This window comes from Hydra vulgaris, chromosome 01 (genome assembly GCF_038396675.1).
Source record: "Hydra vulgaris chromosome 01, alternate assembly HydraT2T_AEP".
NCBI classification, from domain to species: Eukaryota; Metazoa; Cnidaria; class Hydrozoa; order Anthoathecata; family Hydridae; genus Hydra; species Hydra vulgaris.
In genome coordinates, this window is record NC_088920.1 from 47077501 (window position 1) to 47094000 (window position 16500).

General features: G+C 25.9%; 1 protein-coding gene across 5 annotated transcripts in view; it reads left to right on the forward strand.

The window, feature by feature from the left end:
- LOC100208931 (intermembrane lipid transfer protein VPS13D) overlaps positions 1–16500 on the forward strand; it is a 241165-nt gene that overhangs the window by 100386 nt on the left and 124279 nt on the right. For all 5 annotated transcript variants that reach the window (XM_065788385.1, XM_065788387.1, XM_065788389.1 and 2 more), the window contains 5 exons: positions 9106–9212; positions 9378–9455; positions 9708–9917; positions 11987–12088; positions 14034–14275. In XM_065788385.1, coding sequence (XP_065644457.1) covers positions 9106–9212; positions 9378–9455; positions 9708–9917; positions 11987–12088; positions 14034–14275 — 739 coding nt within the window. The remainder of the gene's footprint in view (positions 1–9105; positions 9213–9377; positions 9456–9707; positions 9918–11986; positions 12089–14033; positions 14276–16500) is intronic.

Sequence of the window (16500 nt, forward strand, 5' to 3'; positions counted from 1 at the left end):
TCTATGTCAAAGGATATTTAATAATATCATCACATAAACTAATAAATCTATATACTGTAAGCAGGTTTGTCATTTTATTATATCGCATTACAATTTTATTTCAATATTCTAGTATTTTCCAATGGGTAAAAGTAAAGAAATACTAATTGAAGTATGTTTCCAAATTATTGCTTTATATAACCATACCTCCAAATCGCATAGGCAAATAGCGACAGTTATTGGAGTTTCCCATAGCTCTGTGACCAAGATTATTAGACTTTATAAAGAAACAGAGGAATTTACTTCAAGATCTTGAAGCGGTCAGCCGAAGGTTTTTTCCTCGAGAACAGACTTAAGAACACAACGAGAGGTGTTAAAGTCCCTTTTTAAAGGGTGTTTTTTTTAGAGGTATAGAACTTTAAGTTGGCGACCGATTTAACAGGTGACAAGTGATTTATTCTCAGTTTAGTTTGGTAATTCATCATGAATAGACTCACGCCTGAACAACACTTGCAAATAGTTCAATTTTATTTCGAAATTAATGGTTTTGTGCGGAATATGTATCGCGCTCTATGTCCATTTTGTCCTCGACAAAATCGTCCATCAGAGCAGTTAATTCGATTAACCATGGAACGTTTTTGCACCACGTTTACTCTTATTGATAACTCGCATCTCCAGAGACGCTGTACGGTGCGTACATAAGAAGCTATTGCTACTGTAGAGCGTAGCATTGCGGAAGACCCGAATGAGTCTATCTGCCATCGAGCACAGGAATTGGATCTGTGTCCATCCACTGTATGGAAGATTTTGCGGAAGGATCTTGGTATGCGTGCTTACAAAATCCAATTCGTGCAAGAATTGAAGCCAAACGATCATCAAGCAAGGCGTAGATTTGTCGAATGGGCCCAAAACGAGATTGCCGTTGTTCCCGATTTTCATAAGTGAATTTTCTTTAGCGATGAAGCGCACTTCTGGTTGAATGGTTACGTCAACAAACAAAACTGCCGCATTTGGAGTGAAGATAATCCTTAAGTGTATGTCAAAACACCATTACATCCAGAAAAAATGACTGTTTGGTGCGCTTTATGGGCTGGTGGAATCATTGGTCCGTACTTCTTCAAAAATGATGATGGCCAGAACGTTACAGTCAATGGTGATAGGTATAGAGCCATGATTACAAACTTTTTCATTCCTGAATTGAACAACCATGATGTCCAGGAGCGGTGGTTTCAACAAGACGGCGCAACATGTCACACAGCTCGTGCCACAATTGATTTATTGAAAGACATGTTTGGTGACCGCCTAATTTCACGTTTTGGACCTGTGAATTGGCCTCCGAGATCTTGTTATTTAACACCGCTAGACTACTTTCTGTGGGGCTATGTAAAGTCATTGGTCTATGCGGATAAGCCACAAACGCTTGACCATTTGGAAGACAACATTTGCCGTGTTATTGCCGATACACGGCCACAAATGTTGGAAAAAGTCATCGAAAATTGGACGTCCAGATTGGACTACATCCGAGCCAGCCGTGGCGGTCATATGCCAGAAATTATATTTAAAATGTAATGCCACAAGATTATCTTTCTAATAAAAAAAAATTCTTGTCAATCGAATAATCCATCGTTGTTTTATTGCAATTTAAAGTTCTATACCTCTAAAAAAAACACCCTTTATAAGCGCAAGAGAGAATAAGGAAAGGTTGACTCCAACATGTGATCAAGTTAGTAAAAGAACCATTCAAAGTCGGTTACAAAATAAATTTAAAATGCCAGCAACGAAACCAATTAAAAAACCGTTGTTAACAACAACGATGTGAAAGAATAGAATTAGCTTTTGCAAGGAACATATTCATTGGACAGTCAAAGATTGGATGAAAGTCATGTTTTCAGAAGAGTCAACCTTTTTGCAACAAGATTGCCAACAACAATATGTCCGACGTTATCCTAATTCCTCAAAATATGATCCAAGATACACCATCAAGACAATCAAACATTCTCCAGGTGTCGTGGTTTGGGTTTGCTTTGGATATAAGGGTGCAGGAAGTATAGAGTTCATTCAAAAGAACGAAAAAATGAACAGTGCCCGATATGTTGACATCTTGTCACAAAACGCAAAATGTTCTTTGAAAAAGCTTCACTATTCAATATTTCAGCAAGATAATGCCACTTGTCACACCTCTAAAATATCAAAGGCTTGGTTTGTAGAAAACAAAATTGAAGTTCTTCCTTGGCCTGGAAATAGTCTGGATCTTAATCCGATTGAAAATTTGTGGAAATACATCAAAGATAATCTTGATAGAACCAAATGTACATCTACAGAATTCTTGAAGGATGATTTCAGACGAGTTTGGTGTTTAGAAGCTAATAAAGATCAGTGTTTAAAGTTGGTTGAAAGTATGCCTAGAAGACTTCATCTGGTGATTAAAGACAAAGGATATCCATGTAAATATTGATATAAATATTTACATTGCTTTGTTTAAATGTATTTATTAAAAAGTTTAAATGTTTAAAATGTATTTACTTTCATTTGAATTCAATACATTTGTGTGTGTTGGTTTATTGATCGCTTAAAGTGTATGGAATTGAATGCGGTGTAAATTTCTTTAGGTTTTTATTAAAGCATGTCATATATATATATATATATATATATATATATATATATATATATATATATATATATATATATATATATATATATATATATATATATATATATATAATTTATCATCAAAGTTCAATATTAGTTTCATACATTGAAAAAATAATGTAATTACGCAAAATTGTTAAGTGGTTCTAAACTTTTTTCGGTACTTGTATATATATATATATATATATATATATATATATATATATATATATATATATATATATATATATATATATATATATATATATATATATATATATATATATATTAGGGCTTGCAAACTTAACGCGTTAAAGTGCTAATAATTTAACGCAAGTTAAAAAAATTAACGCAGATCAAATTTTCTAACTCATACATTTTTTTAGTGATGCTAGTTTTGATTAGCAATAAAAAATAATTTTTGAGCAATAATGAAATTTCTATACCACTTTCTTATTTCTAATCAATGTTTACTCATGTGATGACACTATTTTGTTTTATTTGTCTCAAATTGTTCTCTCTAGCCTTATACTTTTTGTTTTCGAAATTGTTTTGATCGCGTTGTTATTTTCTCAATTAATTTATTAAATTTCCAAAGTTTTAATATCTTATCCTAACGAAATTTATTTATTAATAATTTAAATTATGGGTTCAAATGGCAATCAATCTATCCTCAACAGAGCCTTTATTTTTAAAGACAAGTCAAAAAGATTTGTTATCTGTAAATATTGTTTCAAAGAATTTGCATATCACTAAAGTCTAACCACGCTTCAGTATCATTTGAACAGTAAACACGTGTTCTTCGCAACTACTAGTAAAAATCAAAGCAAGATTGCGAGTTCATCAAAACAACTTACAATTGGCGACAGTATTAAACCACAAAATGGCGTAAATAAACAAATTTCTGCAGATAAATCTAAGGAAATTATGGAAGCCATTTTTTGCTAGGTTGCCAGTAGCTGTCAACCACTCAACATTGTTATAGATCCAGGTTTGATGGATGTCATTCGAACAGCAACCTCAGACTACAGCTACAATCTTCCCTGTCAAAACGCAATTAAAAAAAATATGCAAACACTCTATGAAGATTAGAAGAAAAAAAACATGGAACTCGTAAACATGGCTACTAGTATAGCAATTTCCTGTGATCATTGGTCTTCAATTGGTAATGTCAGTTACCTTGATTTAACATGCCATTTAATAGATAACAACTGGATGTTGAACTCATTTGCCTTAGGTGTTCATAAAACATTGGACCGACACACCAGTGACAATGTTCAACCCACATCAGAAATATTGCCAATGAATGGGGATTATTTGAAAAAATATTTTCTATTGGTACTGATAAGGGTAGAAACATTGTAAAGGCTGTATTCAAGTTTTTAAAGAAAAATTTGTAAATGAAATGGAGCGCAGATTTAATGGTTTTTTGAATGATAGTTGGATGCAAATCTCATCAGCATTAGATTCAAGATTTAAAGATTTATTGTTTATAGCTTCAAATAAAATATTAAATGTCTGGCAGAAATTATCTAAGCTTCTTGAATCTGTTCCAGAGCTCAGACCAGTATCAATAGAACAAGAACCAAAAGAGGTGAGCATTTTCTAGTAATAAATTTGATATTTTTTTTTTATTGAATCATTCTAATTAATAATAATGGATTCAAAATTGAATTTGTTAAAATAATCTTTTTTTATAGATAAAATTCTGTGAGTACTATAATATTAATTAAAATAGTTAGAGTCAATAAAATAGTTAATGTTTATATGCTTTATTAATGGTAATATTTAAATAATTATTTTGCAACAGGCATCAGCAAAAAAGCTTAAAATGGCTTTCAATCTACCAGATCTGGATGAAGTTGATTCCCCAAATGAAAATGAAGTGAGTCGATTTGAAAAGAACCCTGCGCCAAAATGGATTCAGATCCTCTTTAGTGGTGGAAGCTACATCAAGGTTCATATCCTCGATTAGCAACAATTGCTAAGAAATATTTGGCAGTTCCAGCGACCACAGTTCCATGCGAAAGACTGTTTTCAACCGCTGGATTCATTGCAGATAAGCACAAATCATCATTGCTGCCAGATTCACTGAACATGTTATTATGTTTAAAAGACTGGCTTTAAGAAATTTTTTATTTCAAAATTTTCAAATATTTTATTTTTATTGGTTATATTAGAAACAGTAGAAACTATAATTAGAACTTTTTCATGATGTTTTATCATTTGCATGTAAATAGATCAAATGATTTAAAAAATTTTTCCTGCTTTTTTTTAGTATTAATTTAAATTATAGTATTCGATTAATCACACGATTAATTATAATCAAAAAATTTAACGTGGGATTAAAAATTTTAATGGCATGCAAGCCCTAATATATATATATATATATATATATATATATATATATATATATATATATATATATATATATATATATTTATATATATATACATGTATATATATATACATATATATATATATATATATATATACATATATATATACATATATATATATACATATATATATATATATGTATATATATATATATATATATATATATATATATATATATATATATACATATATACATGCATGATTTATATATATATATATATATATATATATGTATATATATATATATATATATATATATATATATATATATATATATATATATATATATATATATATATATATATATATATATATATATATATATATATATATATATATATATATACAGAGCCAGCTCGTGGGTGTTTCTTAGTGTGTGCAAAAAAAATTGCCGCCTTAATTCTTAACTAACCTTTTAAAAATATCAGAGAACAACATCGGCTTAAATGAATGAAATTTATATATATATATATATATATATATATATATATATATATATATATATATATATATATATATATATATATATATATATATATATATATATACAGGGCCGGCTGGTGGCGTGTGCCAAGTGTGCAATGCACTCAGGCGGCAAATTTTAAGATCAACGTTAAATGAAAATTTGCCAAAAAATACTTTGTTTTGATAAAAATTATTACCATATATATATATATATATCTAAAAAATTACATCGATATTTAAATATTTAATTTTTGTGTACAATTTACTTATAAAAATCTAAAGTCTCTAAAGAAAGTTCCAGGATTCTATTTTGCTTATTCAGCATATTTTAGTACCAATAGAATTTGTTTCTTTGAATTGACGGGTTTTCAACGTTGTTATCATAATAACTTTATTATTGTAGTTGATCAGTCATTATAAGATGTTTGTGATTTTTATTTTTTTATTAGTATGTTTAACAATAGTTAGGAAAGTATTAAATATTGTCTAACGAGTTTTTAATTAGAAATATTATTTAGAGGGGAGAAACTTTAAATAATTTTTATTGTTATTAAATTTCTAGAAAATGGATAAAAGAAAAAAGTTGTCCGGTTTTCAGTATCATCTGAAACGGCTAAAGAAACAGGAAAAACGTGTTAAAAACTAGTGTTGTAATTGTAATTGTAACTAGTCTGTAATTGTAATTGTAAAAATTAAATACAATTGCACATTGCAATACAATAATATTGTATTGTAATATTATAGAAACAATAAAAAAAATTTATTTTGGTATTATTGCTGTGATGAAAAACAATTACAATAAGTATTGTACTGTTTTTTTTCTAACAATACAATAAAATTCGAGAACTATTGTAATGTATTGTTTTAATGAAATAAAATTACATTAACTATTGTATTGTATTGTTTTGATGAAAACAATTACAATAACTATTGTAGTGTATTACTTTACATTAAAGTAGAGAAGCTAACGTATTTTAACATATTTATATTCATCTCTGATGAACTTACTGTTATTTTTGCTATTTTTTATTTACGGATTTGCAATACATTGCAAACTTGATTTTTTACATATTTAGATTTCCCATCACCTATCTTATTATGAATTTCTAAGCTCTAAATGGCCGCATAATATTGCCTGTCTGATGATAACCTTACTATTATGAAAAATAACATTCGTAAATTATTTTATTCAGCCTTTTTATTTTTTCCTCTTGATTTTAATGCTGCAAAGGAACTTAAAATATATATGAAAATTAACTTTAGTAACACAAACAGTTAAACATAATAATTCTTAAATAAAAATGTTAATCTTTTATTACAATAACAATATATTGTTATTGTTTTACAAAGACGAATTACAATACAATATTTGTTATTGTAGGGGGTCATTACAATACATTTTTTTTTCAAATATTGTTATTGTTTTATAAAGATGAATTGCAATACAATATTTATTGTTATTGTATTACAGAATTACAATAGTTGTAAATCACAAGTATTGTTATTGTTTCTAAATTAAGTTAATACAATAACAATTTTTGTTACTGTTATTGTTTTCATTACAATTACAATAGTCCTAACCCTAATAAAAACCAAACTAAACTAGATACTTTTTTAAGTTCAGAAACATTCTATAGGCCCTACAATAATTCTGAGATAAAAACTTTGCCATATAAAATCAATTCAAACGAGATGTACAAGAAATCAAGATGGAAGGTGAAGAATCGAACCAAACCAGAGAATCGAGCAAAACTCGATTCTCGATCGAGAATCGAGTGAATTTAACTGGCGTGCTTCCTTTTTGTACATGGGAAGAAATTTCTGATTGGCCTCAGACTCTTACAAACCATCATATTCAAGAAATAGTTATGAAGGGCCCTGTAAACCGTCAATTAAACAGTTACCCAAGAAATTATGATAATTGTTCCTTCAGCTCAAGCTTTTTTTGCCGAAAAATTTAGAATGGTGAAAGTCATCCTAGATCATGGCTAATTTATTCAGAAAAAGTAAAAAAAATATTCTGTTTCTGTTGTAAACTATTTAATACTATAGATACTTCCCTTTCGAGAACAGGATCTGCTGAATGGAAGCATTTATCACAAAATTTAACGAGGCATGAAGTTAGTGTTGATCATACTGAAAACTTTGGCAATTGGATCGAGTTGAAAAGAAGACTTCAAAGTTCAAAAACTGTTGATTGTTTAACGGAAAAGCAACTTTTGAACGAAATTGATTGATGGGATAATGTTTTAAAAAGAATAATTTAATAGTTTATAAACTGCTGTTAATAATAGTTTATAAACTAAAATAATAGTTTATAAACTGCTGTTTATAAACAACTAAAACATCATAGTGTTGATAGGGCAACTTTATCCCGATCAACACTATGAAGATAAAAATTTCATTCATTTAAGCCGATGTTGTTCTCTGATATTTTTAAAAGGTTAGTTAAGAATTAAGGCGGCAATTTTTTTTGCACACACTAAGAAACGCCCACGAGCTGGCTCTGTATATATATATATATATATATATATATATATATATATATATATATATATATATATATATATATATATATATATATATATATATATATATATATATATATATATATATATATATATATATATATATATATATATATAAAATCATGCGATTAATTGCGATTAAAAATTTTAATGGCATGCAAGCCCTAATATATATATATATATATATATATATTATATATATATATATATATATATATATATATATATATATATATATATATATATATATATATATATATATATATATATATATATATATATATATATATTATATATATATATATATATATATATATATATATATATATATAGATATATATAAATATATATATATATATATATATATATATATATATATATATATATATATATATATATATATATATATATATATGTATATATATATATATATCAGTCTTCTCTGTTTGAAATTAAATGCCAGCGCAAGAAAAAATGCTGGCCAGATGGTCTTTTTTAAGTTAGCCTGCGCATTTTAAAAAATTCATTTTTTTCTGCTATTTAAATTAAAACAAAAATAGCAAAAAGAATGCTTTGAATAAATACTAGATGAAATAATTTAAAAGAAAAACTAGTAAAAAAAACATTTTTCATAAAAGTTGAACAAATGAACAAAAAACTATTATGTTGCAATTTAAAAAAAAACACTTTTGTTTTTTTGGCAAGCGCTTTTTTATGCGCTTGCCAAAATTTTGCGGGCGTGTAGGTAAGCGCGAAAATAATAATTGCAAAAGGGCTGGCTAAATGCAGAAGACTGATATATATATATATATATATATATATATATATATATATATATATATATATATATATATATATATATATATATATACATAATAAATATATACATATATATATATATATATATATATATATATATATATATATATATATATATATATATATATATATATATATATATATATATATATATATATCACTTAAAATAGTTTTATATAGATTAATGTTGTACAAAAAGTTAAAAAATATAATATTACCATTTATAATAAGTATTTAAATATTACCATAGATTTTTAATATAAGTAGCATTTACTTTTTAATCTAGGAAAAATCGGAAAATTAAAACTTGTGATTCCTTATTCTAATCCTAACACACAGCCATGGATCATAAAGATTGAACAACTTTTGTTAGTTGTTAAACTAAATGGAGAGGTTTATGTTATTTCATTTGTTTTAAATTTTCATAGGAAATGGCATTTGGCTAGGATGTCACACACATATGCATAGTATATAAATAGTTAACATGGTTTTTTATATGCTCTTGATGAAATATTTAATTTAAAGAAAAAAAAACAACTTTTTTTAAATTTTTTCAAGGTAAATAACAATGTATCATTTATTGAAGATGAAATATTGAAGAGAAAAAAACTGGATCAACTTGATGCTCAACTAAAGGTTTTTTTTTTTAATAAATTTATCATTGTTTTATCATAAATATCACACAATCACTATCTTGCATGAAACTTTAAGTTAAATAAATTTAGTATCTAACCATTATGGCTGTAATTTCCATCTACTTTGTTAAAGTTGGCAGAAACAAACAAAGACAAATCACACACAAAACACACAAACACGCAAACACACATGTTTAAATATATATATATATATATATATATATATATATACTTTTTTTTTTTTTTTAAATAGGAAAATTTAAAGAGTCATAATACAGAAAGTTGGTGGTCATCATCTTGGTTTCCATCTCTTTACTCATCCATATCAACAAAAATTGTTGAGAATTTGCAGCTTGAAATTACAGATGTGCATATTCAATACAGAGACTGTATTAATAATGAGAAATTTATGTTTGGTCTCACAATAAGTAGTCTTACTGCTCAATCAACAAATAATGAATGGGTAAGTGATTGCTGAATAGATTAGATAAAAAATATTGCTGAAAAATCACTATAAAAATGCATGTTTATATATTAATCCATAGAAACTTTACGAAAAGATTTCTTCCTTTTTTTTTTTTTAATTTAGTTGTTTATAATAAAACTTGTTGCTTGGTATAAATTGTCACCTTACCACAAGAAAGCTAGCACAGTCTTGATATTATGTTCAATTTTAAAAAACAATGTGTCTAATTTTTTATGCATGATAGGACAACTTACGATTAGGCAAAAATTTTCAAGGCATGACTCCAAATAAATGCAAATAATGTTCTTTTCTTGTGGGTAGGCAATTTACCTAATGGTCAGATCTTTTTGGCCATAACTGTATTTTTAATATTGTCATTTTGAGACAAAATAAAAACTTCAACATCTTATTTATAAAAAAATCAAACTATTAATGTATTATTAAGGTATTTGTGATACTTTACCAAAAGATGAGCATGTAAATAAAAGATAAAAATGTCACATATGTATATTTGAGACATAGGAGGCATTAAATGACAGACAACAAAGTATCTTTTTGAATATTGAACAATGTATAATCTAGGTATATCTAGATAATATCTTATTAAACCATCAATAATCTAGGTATTAGTAAAGAGAAAAAGGTAAAGAGAAATTTCCCAAAAAATTATTGTCATATGGATAGTCATATTTGACCATTGTACCAATTTGGTACAATGGTCAGATGTGGCTATCCACATTGTCTTTTTTTTAGGAAATTTACTTTACTTTTTAATTTTTTAGGAAATTTACTAGTATACTTTATAAAAAAGTAATAAATGTATGCCTTTAATGAAAAAAAGGTAAATGTATACCTTTGATAACATTGATGAAATTTTCTCCAATTGCTACCAAAATTTTTTTCCAGTCCATATTTTGTTATCCATTAGATTAGTTAATTAGAAATATGTTTTGCAAGCAATAAGGGGTCACCAAATTCATAAATAACAGAACAATGGTCTTCTGTTTTCATTGTTTAGTCTTTTATTTCCTATTTTTGGTTTTATTAAATATTCATCGTTTGTTTAGGTTATATGTTCATTGTTATGGCTACGGTTGTATTAGTAATACTTCCTTTGATAAAACCTGCATCTTTAGCTGCTTTTAAAAATTCTGTACTTATGGAGTCGTCCTAATTTAAATTCTTTTATTTGCATCTGTGTTATTACTGCTCTCTACTATTACGCCTTTTAATTTGTAGATGTCTACTAATTTAAAATATCTTGTAAAGTTGGCAGGTCTGACTGAAACTTTGCTCCAGGACCAATAACAATGGTTTTTGCCTTATGAAACAACCCACAGAACAATTAATAAATTTAATTTTTAAATAAAAGTTTTATGGAATGGCATGTTGATCTAAACTGTTCTTAGAAGGGGTAATGTCAAAATGTAAAGTTAGAATATAAAAATAAACATAAACATCATTTTTAGAAAAAAACTTTAGATATTGAATTATAAATAAAACTAAAAAATTTCTTATTTCTTATTCACATATGTTCAAAAATATAAAAAAATGAGTCCTTGAATCTTGGTTTTAAATTCTTGAAAAAAATAATACATTCACAAAGTCTATATGTTTTTAACACTCAGCACATCCTCAATTTATTTATGTATAAATTATATTTATATATAAATTAATATTTATTGTTACAACAACTCTAGCTTACTAATCAATTTTATCTTTACAAATTAAATATAGATCTATAAATTTATGAATAATCTAAATATTTCATAGTTTATTTTTTTGAAATATCACATCCTTGACTATATTGGCCACTTGAGACCACTATAGTTGAGGAGAAAAAAAAAAAAAAAATTGAAAAATTAAATAAAAACTCACATTATTTAATTTTTCATTTTTCGTAGTTCTTATTATAATTTTTTTAACCTTTTTTTTTTTAATTTTGAAAAATGAACATTGAAAAACAAGGCTGCTTCACAGAGAAACAAGTTGATATTATATATTCAAAAAAAAATAATATTATCCATCCAAAAATGTTATATATTTTAATATATGCTGTTGTTTAGATGAAATTGCAAAGTGAGGCAAGTTCTGTTATAAAGTACAAGCTAGTTGCGCTTACTGATCTTGCTATCTATTTTAATGACAGTCACTCTGATGTAACTAAGGTAATACATGTATTTGTATAAAATTGTTATGTTTACCTCTGTGATGGTTGGTAAATAATATGCTAAAAAGGATGGTTTTAATGTTTTTTTGTGTTTTATTTGTTTTTGACAAGGTTTTGATGTCAGATTTTTATATTTTTTGGTTTTTTTATTTTGTTATAAAACTCTATTTTATTAAAGTATAATAGTGTATGAAATAGGTTGAATCCCTAAAAATTTCATCTCAAATGTTTTTTTGCTTAAAGAAACAGAATTTTTTTTCTTAAATTCATGTAGAAATAATTGTTTTGATATTGTATGACTTTGTTTTCAAATTTGCATAAACCTAATTTTCCATTTAACTCAACAGAATCAAATGATAAAATGATAAATATATATATATATTTTTAAACAAACTTACTGCCATAAGGACTGAGAGTTACCATAATCACTACCATAAAGGCTGTGACTGACCACTATTTAGTTTGGTAGTTAACAGAAATCTATGTGTGTTAAAGAGCAAGAAAAGACTGTAAATTTCATGAGTCAGGAAAGCATGAAAACATGAGAGGATTTTAAAGTATTGAGAAAAATGCAACTTAATAAATATAAGTTTTAAAAAATTTTGATGAATAAGAGATATAATATTGTTAGAGTGTTGGAGAATGGAATCAGAAGTATGAAAATGGCAACCACGGTAAAGAGAGGTAACCTTAGCAGATGCAAAATTTGCAATAATTTGGTGAAAAATAATACAAGATAATGTAAAGTAGAGAACTTATTAGTAACTATGTTTCTGTTCATCAGTTTAGGAATATCAGCAGTGCATGTTCTAAGAACTGCCTGTTAAAAGCAATTGAAAAGTAATGACTTTTAGTCAAAACTGGAATATATAGTAGTGTCATCAGCAAACAGAGTCATCTTAAAAAAATACAGGACAAGGGATGAAGCCTTTTGGTTCTCCAAAAGATACTGAAAATAATTCTGAGTAATGAAAATCCAAAGTGACTTAGTTACTGTGGCTAGAAATTACACCTTATGAAGAGAGAACTCATGGAAATGATCAAAATGCCAGACTATATTGAATAAATGCTAGAGCTTTTTAGTTATTATGGTTAACGGTTATGTCAGGATTAGAATAAAAGGATACAAAACTGTATTGGTTGTCAATACCTTTTTACATTGATTTCTTGCAATGATAAAAAAGATGTTTGTTTTCGCAATAAAAGTGCATTAATGATGTGAATCTAAAGTAGAAGTAGAAGATATTTATGTAGTTTTTTCACTATACTCATAATTTTATTAAATAAAACCTGACTCAAACATAGGTAGTACTTGACACACTAAGCAATAGTAAAAGATAGATTGAAACAGTTAAACAAAGGGGTTGATATACTGTTTATGTTTTGGTGTGCCAAAACATCAATATCCCTGTTGATGTTTTGACACACCAAAAACATCAACAGGGATATTGAGTTTGCTGATTTTTTGCTTACCCCTAAAAACTTTGCCAAGGAGGCCTTCTACATGACAGTAGCCTAAATAGTTTCTATTTATTTTATTTTATCAAAATTTATTCTGCTGTAGTTTTGATATTATTTAAAACAACTTTTTATTTTTTGTATTTGATTTGTATTTGATTTTGTATTTGATTTTGTATTTGATTTTATATTTGATTTCTATTTAAAACTTTAAATTCAAAATGTTGTTTTTTCATATTAATAATTATAGCAGAGTTCATCTTATTTACAAACTAACTACAAGCCTTTCTTTAAACCTACATTGGGTTATTTGTAGAATTTTTTCTACATATTTCATAATTAGGCTCAAATGATAATTAATAAATGTTAAAACTTACGTTTCATTTTGACACAGAGCCATAAATCCATATATGATCATAAGTGGTTATAATTATATATTATTGATTCAGTTAATTACAATTAAATTTTAATAATTTTTTTCATAGTGTCCAAACTACATATTGTCTCCTGTGTCTGCTGAGGCTAGAATTAAGCGAAACTCATCAAAAGTTCATTTGTCATCAAAAGATGGTCCCCGCTTTAATATTAAGTTTATGTTGGAGGATCTTGTTTTTACTCTTTTAGAGAAGCAATATCGTCTATGCTTTGATGTTATTGAAGAAATAAGTAGATATTTTCGTGCTTACGGCAGAGCAGCAGAAAGACCAAAGTGTCAAATTAGAGAAAAGTAAGAGCTTTATATTTTAATTTGTATTTAAATATTGCTAAATTTTTTAAAACATTTTAATTATTTTTTTGTCACTGTTGTGTGTTATTTAAGCAGTTGTGGTTTATTGGTAGAGTACTTGCTTTGTAAGCAAGAAGTTCCAAGTTCAATCCCCACCACATTTCTCAGCACTCTCATCTACAGCGCTCAGCTTGTTTCCACATTGTAACCACAATTAAACAAAATTATCTACTATAGCATATTTATGTGAGCATTTGCTCACTTTTTTTGCTTCTCTAAATTAATACGGTTTTTTTAGAAAAAAAAACCGTATTAAAAAAAAAGAAGAAGAAAAGGAAGAATAATGAATGAAAAGATATATATATATATATATATATATAAGATATATATTTATATATATATATATATATATATAAGATATATATTTATATATATATATATATATATATATATATAAGATATATATTTATATATATATATATATAAGATATATATACATATATATAAGATATATATACATATATATATATATATAAGATATATATCTTTATATATCTATATATATCTATCTATCTATATATATCTATATATATATATATATATATATATATATATATATATATATATATATATATATATATATATATATGATATATATATATATCACCCCTTGGGATTAGGGTTGGAATTTGGCAATACCGACCTAACTGCTGACCTTAAAGTGTTTGAGGTCAGAAAAAAATTGCTGAATAAAAAACTTTTTTATATTTTATGGTAAGACCTTTGTATCAAATTTTTTTTGCCAACCTGATGCCGACCTCTAAAAGATTGAGGTGGGCAAATTATTGCCAACCGTATTTTTCTTAATTCTGAGGGTTGATATATATATATATATTTTTTTTATATATTATTTTTATTGCGTAACAAAATGTATAATGCTAATTAATGTAACTTTAACACAGCATTGATATTTATATTGTTAAAAGTTAAATTACGTCACTTGCATATTTTAAAGTACCGCGTTTTAATTAAATTTTAAACTGTTTAAAATCATTTAAACTAATTAAAATTGCTGATGAATTTATTTTTAAAAACAATCTTATAATTAACATAATCTTTTGTTTATCACAATTTAAATGAAAAAAAAATTTATGAAAAGAATTCTCTTAAACGAAAATCCTTTTCCCTTTTTATAAGAAAGGAAAATTTTTATTTGCTTTTGAATATAATCTATGATGGAGAGACTTAGGTTGTAAATAAGGAATTAGCAGATAATATTAAAAAAATTTCTTTAATACATATTGCAAAACTATTTTACATTACTTTGAAACTAAACTTTACATTCTATATTTTACTATATTACTTTCTTTCAAAATTAAATTAAAATTTCAAAAGTCATATTTAATTTTGAGTCTTTTAATTACAAAAATAAAAACTTATAAAGTAATCTGTTTTTTTAAAAAATTCACAGTTGCGTTTAAATGCTTTTTTTACGATCTAATATTTTCTGAATAAGCATCACGTAAATGGTATAAAAGATAATTTAAATGTTCCAAAATATAAAAATATTTTTGCTTAACATAAAACTGCTGAACCAATGCCATTTCATATGTAAAATGCAATCTGCGTAACGCTTTCTCAACAAGATATCCAGAGGGTGCCACTACAGTCATCTTTACTAACTTATACTCTTTTTTTTTTGTTTTTGTTTTTTTGTATACACTATAAATACAAATGAATCACTAATTTTAAAAATTAAACATAATATCAGAAACATCCAATATTAGAACAAATATCTAATATCTGGAGGTAAAATAGAATACCACTTCGTTAAGATAATTCCTTATTAATTTCTTTTTCTATTACAAACTTATGTTTTTAAGTTTACTATACAGACTACAAGTACACTAATCATAACATAATAGAATGTTAAATACTTTTTTAGTTATATGATGAGTAAAAAGTCAAGTTTTTAAGATGGTAGATTTAAAACAGTTTAGCACACAAAGAACAAGTCCTTCTAATAATTTTTAAACAAAATTCTTAAAGGAACTTTTGTTACTTCAGATGTTTATTTTTTGATTGATTTCGGTGTTTTTTTGATAAGTTAAGATGCCTAATATTGATCCTTTTTTCAACTAAACATTAAAATTTAATGTTAAAAAAAGTGTCACTCAGATTAACCAGATAAAACTAGTGCCAATATCTGGAAATACCTAGGTATA